Genomic DNA, 13,009 nt, shown 5'->3' on the forward strand with positions numbered 1-13,009 from the left:
GGTAGGCACACACCGCAGTCCATACAGCTAACTAGGCAACACATCCACAGACAGGTAGGCACACACCGCAGTCCATACAGCTAACTAGGCAACACATCCACAGACAGGTAGGCACCCTACGCATAGGGGGAGCAAACTAGGCAATGTGTCAAAAGACACCCAACAAAATCAGCAAGGAGAGACAGTCAATAATGAGAGAGCACATCACAGAGACAGGTATGCATCTATCGCATAAAGCATCAGCACAGAAGTGTGTTAACCATGAGGACAGGCTTCCATGGACAGACACATGTCTAGATACAGATCCACTGCCTTCATCCACGTGCAACACTATTAGTTTATGGTGCGGAGAGCATCACCAGAGAGAGGCACATGTGGAGCAGGGCACTGGGACATGTGGCAGATGTCATTGAGTGGATTTGACCTGCTTGAGGTGTGAGGAAATGGTGGACTTAATGGAATGAGGTTTACTTGTTTACTGATTAGGTCTCAGAAACATGTCACTTCATGTTCTTGGAGGAGATAGTGGAAGTAAACTGGAATGCGTTTCGCTTTTTTTTTTTTTTTTTTTGACAAACTTGTTTTTCATGAGCTTATTTGTGTGTGTGTGTTTGAGATCTCTTCTATGTCTGTGTGTGTGTGTGTTTTAGATCTCTTCTGAGTGTGTGTGTGTGTGTGTGTGTATGTGTTTGAGATCTCTTCTGATTGTGTGTGTGTGTGTGTATGTGTTTGACATCTCTTATGAGTGTGTGTGTGTTTGTGTGTGTGTGTATGTGTTTGAGATCTCTTCTGAGTGTGTGTGTGTTTGTGTTTGAAATCTCTTCTGAGTGTGTGTGTGTTTGTGTTTGAAATCTGTTAGTGGGAGTCATGCTACTCCTCTGGCACGGGAACATTCATGTCTTTGTAAAAATGATAATGTAATCACCAGCATGTTCTGCGGGCCGCCCCAGACTAACAAGGCCAAACCCAGGGAAAGTATGGAGAGACCCGCGCACAGAGACTCGAGGTGCTGTCAACAACACAAACACATGGAGAGACCCGCACACAGGGACTCGAGGCGCTAACAACACAAACACATGGGCTCCACTTACAGCCCATAGAGCAGCTTTAAGATTCTGTGATAGAGCTAGAGCCTATCAGAGCTGTGTCCATTCCTGCTCTCTGGTGATTGGTTATTTGGCTATCGTTACAACAGATGATTGGTTATCTGGTTATCATTACAACAGATGTACGCCAGATCAAGGGCACATCTCATTCAGGGTCTCGTTGGTCGTCGTTTCAACGGGACTAAACCAGAATGTGGACTGAGATCTCAGGTCTCAGAGCCTTGCTCTTGACATTATCACTCCAACAGATGAGGGCCAGATGAGGACTAAAGCCAACTCAGGCCTGTCTCTCTGCTGTTCATATCTGCCCCAGACCAGGGCAAGACCACTCCAGAGTTTTGCTGGTAACTGGATGCCATCTCAGGGCCGGTCTCACTGGTGATTAACTGACCATTCTGACAGACGTGTGCCATACTGGGCCAGGATCCATATCAGAGTCTAACGCATCATCACTGCGAGACATCCGCACTAGACCAAGGCCAGGCTCAGATTCCAGAGTCTTACCGATTATTACATCATGATGCCGGCGGATCCACGCGTTCCGTTCAGGGCCGGTTCCCTTTCACACCAGTTGCTCTCTGCGCTCTGACCCCCGCAGCCAACCAGGAGCGCCCCCCCCCCTCATGCCTGTCATTCCAGAGAGCCACAGACACCTAATCTGTCTGCTGAGAGCAGGACCAGTGCCTACATTTCCCTCATTCCATCTCTGAGACCGAGAGCAGAGATAGAGAGATAGACTGACAGAGAGCGAGAGCGAGAAATCCACACTGTCAGCATTCTACCCTGAGCAAGCGCCTGGTGGAGGCTCTGCTTCGACTCTGTTGAGTTGGGCGGGGGGTTCTGGGGTGGTGGTGCAGTGTCGCTGGCAGCCTGGGGCAGGATGAGGGCACAGCTGAGTATGTGGGGACCCTGTTGAGCTGACAGGTGCCTTAGGGGAGGCCGGGCAGTGGCTGCAGCAGAATGCAAGCAGTGGGAAAGCAAGATAGTGTGAACTTGTGCAAGCTTAATTCCCATCCCTGGTGTTGGGGGAACTTCTGCAGCCTGCTATGTGAGTCCAGTGTATGGGAGAGAAAACTTAACCTAATTAGTTTTTAAGTTGTGTTAACCTCTCACAGCTCTGGATTGCAACTGCTTCTTAAGCACAGGTGGGGATTTAGAGGAAGGATTAGCAGTTATTCTTTCTGATGAATGAAGAGGAAACACACTTCCTGTGTGGTTATGGAGAAGGTGCATTTGTCCACCAGTGGTCAGTTTGCCAAACAGTCAATCCAGATCCAGAATGCACAGGGACTTGCTGTTTAACCATTTAAAATGTGCTTCGTATCTTTACGCAGTAAGCAGCTTTACTGAAAAGTCCCATCTCTGACATGAACCCTTCGATAAATGTTGTGGTTTTAGGTGGGTTCACCCCACGGTTGTTAAACATCACCAGACCTCATGGAAACACACATCACATTGACGATGAGAGCATAATTAATCACACTTGTCCTTTAACCAACCTTTTCATCTGCAGCTGCGTCTCTGGCGGCTCAGCCCAGTCAGTCCATTTGGCCTTGTGCCTTCATCACCCTCTCACTAAAAGCCTGACAGCGTTAGCCCAGCCACAGCCCCCCGCTAATCATATTAGGAGCAGTCTAGTCCTGTCTGCCCCCCCCCCACCCCACCCGACCCCCAGCATCTATTGTTCCCCCTTCTCAGAACTCTCCTGTCTCACTCACTTACTCCACTCAGGAAGAGCATTTTATGATTATGTATCCTCATTTGATTATTATTTATTTCCATGCTGTGTTATTTATTTTAACCCTATGATTAGGACTGTGACATCCTCAGCACCTAATTGGTGTCCTGTTTCACGGGCGTCAGTCTCGCTAGTATGACACCTGCCCCTCTCCTCTCATCAAACCATTTTTACAGACCGGCGTGTTATTCTCTCTCTTCTATTATAAGATAAAGCGTAGAAGTAGGTTAGGCTCACATCTTCATCACATAACAGGGGGTTAGGCTATAGGTGCCTCTCACACACACACACACACACACACACACACACACACACACACACACAGATCTCTAGGGGGTTCGGTGTGTGTGGCGAGGTCACTGGGTCCAGAAGTGCTTCCCCCCCTAAGTGATCACTTGAGGGAGTGCACCAGCACGGAACCCCCAAATCCCCACCCCCGCCCTCCGTTCCACCCTATTGTGCCTTGAACAAAGGGTGTGGCAGCACATGGTACAGTCCACACAGGTCATATTTACAGACACCGCCAGTCTGCATTCAGCGGGAACAAGTTAAACCAGCCAGGCGGGGCAGGGCAGGGGTGGGGTGTGGAGGGGGAAGGGAGAGGAGAGAGAACAACAGACATCTGGGGCTGTTCTGAGTGGTTCTTCACAGAGATACAGTAATCCTGTGTTCTAGTTAAACACGTGCCGTTTTTAAAGCATTTGCCTTATATGCCCATGTGCTGCTGAGCTGCACTTTCTCTTTGACGATGGTGATTGAGCGATTTCTGAAGTAATTAGTATTATTAAAAGGTGACATTAAAGGCGTTGCAACACTGGCAGGTCACACCTTCGTCATGAATCCAGGTGAACTGGTGAGAAACCGGAACGTTGTTGTTCCCAACGTTAAACAAAGGATCAAGGCCGTAACGGGTCGAAAGTATTACATCACTTGTAAAGATGCGCCCAACATCAATATATCCAGCTCTGCTGTAGAAATCCCCAAATCAAGCATATCAAAAATAAATCAGAGCAGATGTTTTGTATTACATATATGGATTCTTATCTACTAGCAACTAAGAAGGGAAATGGGCCTTTGAATGTGGCTTCGATTTTAATGGTGTTCTATACCGTTTGTTTTTGTGTGTGTGTGTGTGTGTATGAACAATGCCTTCCAAGGTAATTGGAAGAGTTTTCACCTGTGTGTGCCCCTGGGGCAGGTGATAGTGTGCTGCGACCGCACAGGTCGGAGCCGGTTAATTCTCCTGTTCACACTCACACACTCACACACACTCACACACACACACACACCTTCCTCAGGGTTCATACCCCTGAGAAGAAAAGACCATTACGCAAGCACTCCCCAAAAAGCCCCCCGGCACCAGCTGATCTTAATCAGCTTTAATAACTCTCTTCCTGTTCACTCTGAAGCCCGATTGTTGAGAGAGGGTGTTTTCAAACTCACAGAGTGTTTAATTAAATTTCCAATCTCTCCAGCAGCTACCTAAAAAAGAGTAAAGCGTCAACAGAAATGCTTTAATGAAGGGTCCTGCTGTAGTGCCGGGAAAGGTTTTGTGTTAAGGGGTTGGGAGTTGGTGAACATGGGCATGGAGGCTGCTGAGATGATAAAGTTGGTTGGAACTTTTCCAGTCCGAAATCAGACCGCTGGTCTGACATTATGCCTTAACGGCGCTAAATGTCATGTTGATAGTGCTGTGGTCATGTTGATAACCATGTCACACTGACGTGGGCACTGTACGTAGTTACTGAGGAAAAATATTCGCTGTGGGTGAGCAGCATGTTGGCCACCCAGCCTGCAACCGATTGTGGGCCAATTCTGGGCCGGATCAGGGGTGAATGTCCTCTGCAGACAGCTGCTATCATGGCCATGTTATTTGATATGAGTGGAGATACCCATATGTAACCAGCTGCTGAGAGGCTGTGGGTGGTGACAGCCCGGATGATGGTGTTGTACATCTGACTAATGTGTGTGTGTGTGTGTATGTGTGTTTGACAGGTGGCGGAGAACCTTGTCCAGAGGGACGGTGACTTCCTGATCCGTGACTCGCTTTCAAGCCCGGGGAACTACGTGCTGACGTGCCAGTGGAAAAACAGCCCGCAGCACTTCAAGATCAGCAAGCGCGTGGTGGCGTTGAACGAGGCCTACTCGCGTGTGGAATACCTGCTGGAGAAAGAGGGCTTCGACAGCGTGCCCGCGCTCGTCCGCTTCTACGTGGGCAACCGCCGGCCCGTATCCGAGGTGGTGGGCGCCATCATCTTCCAGCCAATCAACCGCGGGCTGCCGCTGCGCTGCCTGGAGGAGAAGTACGGCGTCGGGGCCCTCAGGCAGGAGGGGGCCCTCCTCGTGGAGCGCAAGAGCCAGACCTCCAAACGCCTCAGCCTGAACATCCTGAACGGACACAGCCAGGACCCCGCCCTCGGCAGGGGGAACCTCCTCAGGTGAGTAAGACACCTGTCCTGTTGTTCCAAGTGAGAGGAAGAACCATCCTATGGTTCCTGTTCATGAGAACCTTGTTTGAGTGAGTGGGAGAGCAGCAGCAGCCCTGTGGCTCCTATTCAGGTTCCACCTCTCAACCTGCCTAGACACGCAGCAAAGGAGTTCCTGTAATTGGGATGCTTAGAAGAACATGAGGCAGTTCGTTAATCAGGAAGTGCTCTCTTTTTTTAAAGTCAACCATTCAAAACTGAGGACCTCTTTTTCTGGAAAAAACATCCCGTAGCTCTGCAAGTGCTCTCATTCTCACATGAAGCCACTAGCACATGTTGGGCTCCTATACGAGCGTCCCCAGTGGGGATCCACCAGAGCTAAGTACACGTCTGGGCCAGAGCTCCGCTGTGGCTTAGGGCTGGTACATCTCACAGAATACCCAGTGGCACTACAATGCCAAAGCAAACCATGACAGAAAATACCCCAACAAATGACAAGGTTGCTTATGCACAGAGAAGCACTTCATGAAAGTTAAAGGGATCAGATTTCTCCCCCTTTTTTGGGTTGAGATTTTTCTTCGGTCACAGTGGACACGCCAGTGTGTGTGTGTGTGTGTGTGTGTGGGTGTGTATGGGTGTGTAACATTTAGGCGGGTTTCTTACGCTGTGAAATGTAATGGACTGTTCTGCTCTCACACCCTCCCCTAAAACAGCAACAAGGACAAGTGTGGAAGCCAGCCAGCGTGTCTCAACCACGTCCAGGAGAGACGGCGTCCTCTGAAGACCCACCAGTCGGAGAGCTTTCTCCCCCTCGGTCAGTTCCCATGCCTCCAGCATCCTCCCAGGAGCCCCTGCTGAGAGTCTCCTTTTAACGTGTTTACTTTTGTCTGGGACAGTTTGAAAAGGCAGGCTGGCGATAGGCACGCATTTTCTTTCTTCCTTCCTTTGTGAGATTTGGGCTTTCATGCAAGCGACTGAAGTTCACTTTAAATGCAAATTGGGGGGTAATCTGACTGCAACAGCATCTGACTGAGGCCTGATGGATTATTATTATTATTTGTATTATTATGCATGATTGTGCAGGGATGGCATGCGGTGCAACCTGGACTCAGTCTACTATAGTGCAGAAAAACATAGAGGAGAGTAGAATGAGTCAATTTAACCTGGACTCAGTCTACTATAGTGTAGAAGAACATAGAGGAGAGTAGAATGTGCAGGATGTTATGAACCTCTATGCTAAAACACTGTATCATTAGAACATTGCCAATTTATTGGTTCATTGGCTGACTGGAGAAGCATTATTATTATTATGCATTATATAACTATGGAAGGGAACGCACGCTTGATGTCATTGTATTACTCAGTGATGTATGTATGACATCTTTAGCTAATGAAGAGTGTCATCAGCCCTACAGGGCAGAGAACCTCTGCCATAACTGACCTACCTTAAATGAACCTGAAAGGAAGAGGTTCAGTCATGCAAGGAGTTCTCCATTTGAATGTTAAAGAACTCTTTGATCCTTAATCCGCAGGTTCTAGACCACAGGTCCAGGTTCCCCACATGGACCTCCAGCTCGGCCCGAAGTCCCCCGTGTTCCGGACGGGCAGTGAGCCGGCCCTGAGCCCCACCGTGCCCCGGAGGATGACTTTGGACCCCTGGGCCGGCGAGGCAATCCGTGGCTCCGATAGCCAGCTGTGCCCCAAGCCGCCCCCGAAACCCAGCAAGGTGCCCTCCATGGGCATCCCCCGCTCCCCACGCCTGCAGCACCTCACCCCTCCACCCCCACTGCCCCCCCAGAAGCCCCAGAAGGAGCACATGCTGCTGCAGATCCATCAGCAGCAGCAGCAGCAGATGGCCCCGTACACTCCTGACGCGAACTACTGTGAGCTGAGCCCCTGTGGCCAGGCTGACTGGGAGCGCATTAACGGCCAGATGCCCCCGGGCAGCGGGAGCAGTGGCACGCTGTGCAGCAACAGCAGCTACGTGGAGAGACTGAGGAGAGAGGAGGACATGAGGAGCTCCACCACCACCGCTACGACCACAAGCAGGAGCAGTGGGAGCAGCGACAGCACCACCAAACTGGACCGCAGCTCCTACCATCACGCCATCGAGGCCCTGGAGAACGGCAGCGAGGACGAGGAGGAGTTCGACGTAGAGGAGGAGGAAGACGGTGTGAGGCAACAGCCGGAGCGAGAGAACGCAGGGAGGAGGGGGACTGAGGGAGGCGAGCTAGCGGAGGAGAGGAAGTTTAGACAACCGGTGTTCGAGACGGAGTCGGCGTTCCGGCCGAGCGAGAGCAAGTTCCGTCTGCTGCCGACGGCGGACAATAAGCCGCTGGAGATGACGGTGCTGAAGAGAGCCAAAGAGCTAGTGGTCAGCAGGGACCCCCGCGTCATCGCCAAGCACCTCCTGCTGGCCGACTGTCAGGTGGGAACACCAACCTCACTTCCTCTCGAGCCTCTACTCTGGCTATAAATGTCTCTAACGGCAGTAGATGTTCAACGACGCTTTCAGGGAAACGCACAACTGATCAAGGCCACTTGTAGAGGATCAGCCATGTACTTGACAGGGCCAGACATTTGTTACGTTCAAGTTATATTCAATTCAATTCAATTTTATTATACAGGGCCAAAACAATAACATTGTCAAAAGGTGCTTTACAGAGCCCAGTGCCTGAACCTCCCCCTTATATGGAGGCATGATAAAGATAGAACAGTAGATACAGTAGAGCACAAAGCACTGGGCAGTGGTGCAGTAGTCACGCTCCTCAGTCTCTGATATAGCAGGGGATTTCAAGGGGGGTTATTTCATTCAGCTGGTGTCTCATCAGTATCAGTATGCTAGCGGTATGCTAGTTCAGTGCCACTCAGCTGGTGTCTCATCAGTATCAGTATGCTAGCGGTATGCTAGTTTGGTGCCACTCAGCTGGTGTGATGGTAGAGAGGCTATTCCCACACTTCAATGGAGCAGATCATAGGAATCTAATTATGAGTATAATGTCTCATATTTCTTAGTGTAATGCGTCTGAAAGTGTCAGAGGTGTTTCCTGTTTACTGGCTCAGGAGAAAAATTGCATTTTTAAAAGCTTCTAAGGATTATTTTGCTGACGCGTATGGGCAACTGATTTGATTAACCACCACTTTGAATCATTTCCTCTATACAAAGCGTGGTGTTGGTGTTGTGGGTAGAGTCTAAGGTTATTCTCAATATGTCACCGACAGGTTGCCAGGACACTTAACATTTCTGAGGTGGTGAAAGGTCAAATGGGCGTGACCTCTGGCCTGGAGCTGGTGACCCTCCCACATGGAAGGCAACTGCGTCAAGACCTGATGGAAAGGTAAACACACTGACAGAAACACACACACACACACATTCTCTCTCTCTCTCTCTCTCTCACTGTCTCTGACACATATGACTGAGTGACCTGACCTACTTTCACCTTCAGTACAACAGAGCTCCAGTGGGCCGCCTTAGCTTTGACTTTCACTGGAGCGGGAAGGAAGGAGGGAGGGAGGGAGGCGGGGATGAGAGGGACCACAGGCGACTCAGGGAGAGAATTTGCTTTATTCAGGGTTGATTACAATGGTGTACAACAGCTCCAACTCTTCCAGACTTTCATTACTGAAGCCATTAAGTAGAACAAGTCATAAATATGGTTTAAGGGATTAGACATTCTTAATGTGTGAAGTAATTATAATCTCTCTCTCTCTATCCCCTCTCCCTATTTTCCTCCCCCCCCATCTTTCTATTCTGCTCTTTCTTTCTTTCTTTCTTTCTTTGTATCTGCCCCTCTCCCTCCATGTTTCTCCTCTTTCTCTCGTAGGCACCACACCATGGCCATAGGGGTAGCTGTGGACATCCTGGGCTGCACGGGGAGCCTGGAGGAGCGGGCAGCCACACTCAACCGCATCATCCTGGTGGCTCTGGAGCTCAGGGACTCCATGGGGGACCTGTACGCCTTCTCCTCCATAATGAAGGCCCTGGACATGCCCCAGGTAGCACCCATTCACCACGCCGGAATTCACCACACACACACAGCTCTTCTGTCTTGTTTTAACGGAAGAATTATCTCCCTTTTGAAAAGGCTGCACCCACACTGCTTAGGCCCTAATGCTCTTTTTTCTCTCTCTCTCTCTCTTTCTCTCTCTCTCCATTTGCTCTACCCCTCTCGCACTCTATCCCTTTCTTTATTCCTCTCCTTTCTTCACAGATCACAAGACTGGACCACACTTGGACCACCCTGAGGCGGAAATACACTCAAACGGCCATCATCTACGAGAAGTCCCTCAAGCCATTCTTCAAAGGCCTGTATGAGGGCACAGGTGAGCGATGGCACCAGTGCACTGGAGGGCAGGAGGGCAAAACCAGCCGCCACACGACCTGCTCTACCGGTTATACATTTACATTTAGTCATTTAGCAGACGCTTTTGTCCAAAGCGACGTACAAGGGAGAGAACAGTCAAGCTACGAGCATTAGAACCCTGGTGTAACAATAAATACTACTTTACATAAGAAATAAGAAAAACTAAATAGAAAAGAAAATCAAGTGCAGGAATGTAACCGCTGTAAGTGCAAGTTAAGCGCTAGTTGAAGTGCCAGTTTAGGAAGGGAGGTTATACATCTGGGAACAAGTCCATGAGGATAGATATCGGAGCTGCCTGCTATGTACATGATAGTAACTCTAGACCCCCATGGAACTTTAGACATTTATTAGGTACCAGACCCTCTCCGTAAACAATCATAGTGAGAGATTGTATGTCGCATTTCACGAGAGGTCAGCCTCTAAATGAAAAAGCCAAACAGGGTGTGCTGTACTGTATGAAGCAGGGTGGTTTTCTATGACTCTGCCAAGAATGGCATCACTGCCTATTCTTAGCATGTCCACTCTCACAAGTGATTGAAGGCATACTGGAAAGATCAGCCATAGCTGCCCTGCTCTGAGTCCTGTTGCTATTGCTGTCTGATACGATGACATCATTTAATGAGCAACAGCTGAGAGTGTCCCTAAATAAACATGTGATCTGAACTTGGGAACGCTCTCTCTCTCTCTCTCCTTCCTGTCTGTTCATCCCAATCTTTCTCTCCCTCCCTTTTCCTCTTCTATTCACCTCCCTATCTCTGTCTCTCCATCTTTTCCCCTCTGTCTCTTTCCTCTTCACTTCCACTCCCCATCTCTCTCTCTCTCTCTCCCTCTCTCTCTCTCTTCCTCTCCCCATCTTTCTCTCTATGCCTCCCCATCTCTCTCTCTTCCTCTCCCCATCTCTCTCTCTCTTCCTCTCCGCAGTGGATGCACCGCTCAAGAGCACCACCATCCCTCTGCTGCTGCCCCTGCTGACGCTGATGGAGCGACCAGCCGTGGCCTTCGAGGGCATGGAGCTGTGGGAGAGCAACGACCAGGGCTGCGAGATCATGCTGCGCCACCTGGAGGAGGCTCGCGCCATGGCACACAACGCAGACCTCTACTCTGCCAACGCAAAGAGAGCGCTTCAAGGTAGTGGACTTATGCATGCACACTCTCTCCCACACACACACACACACACACACACCCACACATAATGCTGACTGTGTGCTTCTAAGTAGTGCTGTTTGCATGCATGCAAACTCACACACGATGCTAGGCAAACACATGGTTACATTTATTTAATATGTGCGTGCTCACACACACACACACACACACACACACATATTTGCACCCAAGGGATGCACACCTACGCACACACACACACATTTGCACCCAAGGGATGCACACCTACGCACACACACAAGCAAACCCTTTATAAACACACACACAAAATCAAGCATGTGATTCAAGATAACACTCTTATGCATACAAGCACAGAAGGAAATTAAAACCCAAAGTAATCTCACTGAAACTAAACTCAACCTGACCCCGACTTGTCCTTTCCCTCCTTGCAGACTTCCAAGCGGATGAAGACCTGCTGGAGATCTTCAGGACGGATTTCCAGCTGCGCCTGCTGTGGGGCAGCCGGGGGGCGGCGGTGAACCAGGCGGAGCGCTACGACAAGTTCAACCTCATTCTCACGGCCCTGTCCAGAAAACTGGAGCCGCCGGTCAAACACACAGAGCTCTAATGGCTCGTGTGTCCCGGAGACTGGAGTTTTATGTGTCTGTTAATGAACAGTTACTTACTGCAACCTGAAAATGGAAACGGTAGTGGACAGACCTGGCCTCACGTGGAGGCTGGTGGGGAGGTGGATTTTTTTTCTGGTGGATTTTCCCAGCAGGCTTCTGGAGTTAGACTCGTTGTGTTTTGTAGACGGTGTTCACGAGACTTGGTCTCAATCTACGTTAGAACGGACGGAGGAGGAGAGGCAGTTGTTGCCAAAGTACAGCGGAGTTCAAGAACAGTGGAACGCCACTCGAGAACCCTGTGTGACGCAGAATTCAAGCACCTCCGAGTTCAAGAACCATGGAACGCCACTCGAGAACCGTGTAGATGGGACCGAACTCTAGCACCTCTGTATTCATGTAAAAATGTGATGTTGATGAGGACATTGCGTCGCAGTGTTGATGTGTTGAACACAGGCATGATAATGACATGACCGTAGTATTAGCCCCTTAAGAAGGGGTAGTTGTACAGACAAGGTTGTGAGACAACATGACTATACTGATGAAACCAAATGGACAAAGTCAAAACTAACCACTGCTCTACTGGATCCGGCCAAAATCTTTAAATCCACTGGCTCCCTGGTGCGATCTTCCTCTCTTCCAGCAGTCTTATCCAAACTTCTAGAAGAGTGTCAGCGTGCACACTAGTCACGTTTCACCAGTGATATCTAATTTGAATAGTAATCTGGTGTTCACTGTGCTTCAGTAGGTTGTGTCGACCTTACATGCAAAGGTGTAAATATATTAGTTCATAACGTGAGCATGTTAATGCAAGACTGTAATATATTTTCTTCTTAATATTATTGATGTGTAAATAGAGCCTCGTAATAATTTTAATATCTTTATATGGAGTATTGCAACATGAATAGATCAACAGAGGTTTAAATAAAACTACTTTTTAACTCCCATAACCTTCTCATGTTCTGGCGGTTACTTCTTAAAGTCCTATATGTTCCCAAGCATATTTTGTAATAAATCAGGGGAAGGGATGAGTCCAAGTCACTTTGTAAAACGTGACCAAGAGAAATGCAGATGGTTGTTACAGGAGGGATAACTGAGAAAGGATGTTGTACACCAATGAAAAAGGAAGACTGACTTTAACATACATTTTATTAGAACAATGTATTGAAAGAGAACAGGATGTAGGACATGTTTCACAACATTATAAAGTATAAGGAATGTGCGGATGAGAGCACAGTAAATGGAAGTACTGCCATTGAACTGGACTTCAGAACATTTCAACAAAAGACATCGGTCGGCAGCGGCGGCCGTGGTCCGAGATGCGTTTCCATGGTTGCGCTGTCTGCCGCGTGAGTGACGTTCCTGTTCCAAGTGGCTGAATACGACTGAGAAACAGTCCTCTCAGAGTTGGTGAGGCAACAGTACATATATTACACAATGTCAGTATGATAATAATTACAATGGGTTATGCTTAAATATGCACAATGCTCAGTGATAGTGACAGTGACCTGTTACTCCTGTTAAATTCACTGATGAATTAGTCTAATTAAGATGCTGATGATATTATTTATACTTGATGTATCCCAGCACAGCTCTCGTCACAAGAGCGCCCTCTGCAGGATTAGTTAGCTAGTGTTTTAAATGAAGC

The 13,009-nt window shown here is 48.8% G+C and overlaps 1 protein-coding gene across 5 annotated transcripts in view; it reads left to right on the forward strand.

Annotated features, from left to right (window-relative positions):
* The window catches only part of bcar3 (BCAR3 adaptor protein, NSP family member), an 80,268-nt gene extending 67,960 nt beyond the window's left edge, over positions 1–12,308 (forward strand). For all 5 annotated transcript variants that reach the window (XM_031574654.2, XM_042708949.1, XM_031574656.2 and 2 more), the window contains 8 exons: positions 4,840–5,282; positions 5,984–6,084; positions 6,803–7,698; positions 8,493–8,608; positions 9,095–9,266; positions 9,482–9,593; positions 10,556–10,762; positions 11,188–12,308. In XM_031574654.2, coding sequence (XP_031430514.1) covers positions 4,840–5,282; positions 5,984–6,084; positions 6,803–7,698; positions 8,493–8,608; positions 9,095–9,266; positions 9,482–9,593; positions 10,556–10,762; positions 11,188–11,363 — 2,223 coding nt within the window. In that variant the 3' untranslated portion in view covers positions 11,364–12,308. The remainder of the gene's footprint in view (positions 1–4,839; positions 5,283–5,983; positions 6,085–6,802; positions 7,699–8,492; positions 8,609–9,094; positions 9,267–9,481; positions 9,594–10,555; positions 10,763–11,187) is intronic.
* Positions 12,309–13,009: the final 701 nt, after the last annotated feature.

The sequence above is a fragment of the Clupea harengus genome, chromosome 10, assembly GCF_900700415.2.
Source record: "Clupea harengus chromosome 10, Ch_v2.0.2, whole genome shotgun sequence".
Lineage (NCBI taxonomy): Eukaryota > Metazoa > Chordata > Actinopteri > Clupeiformes > Clupeidae > Clupea > Clupea harengus.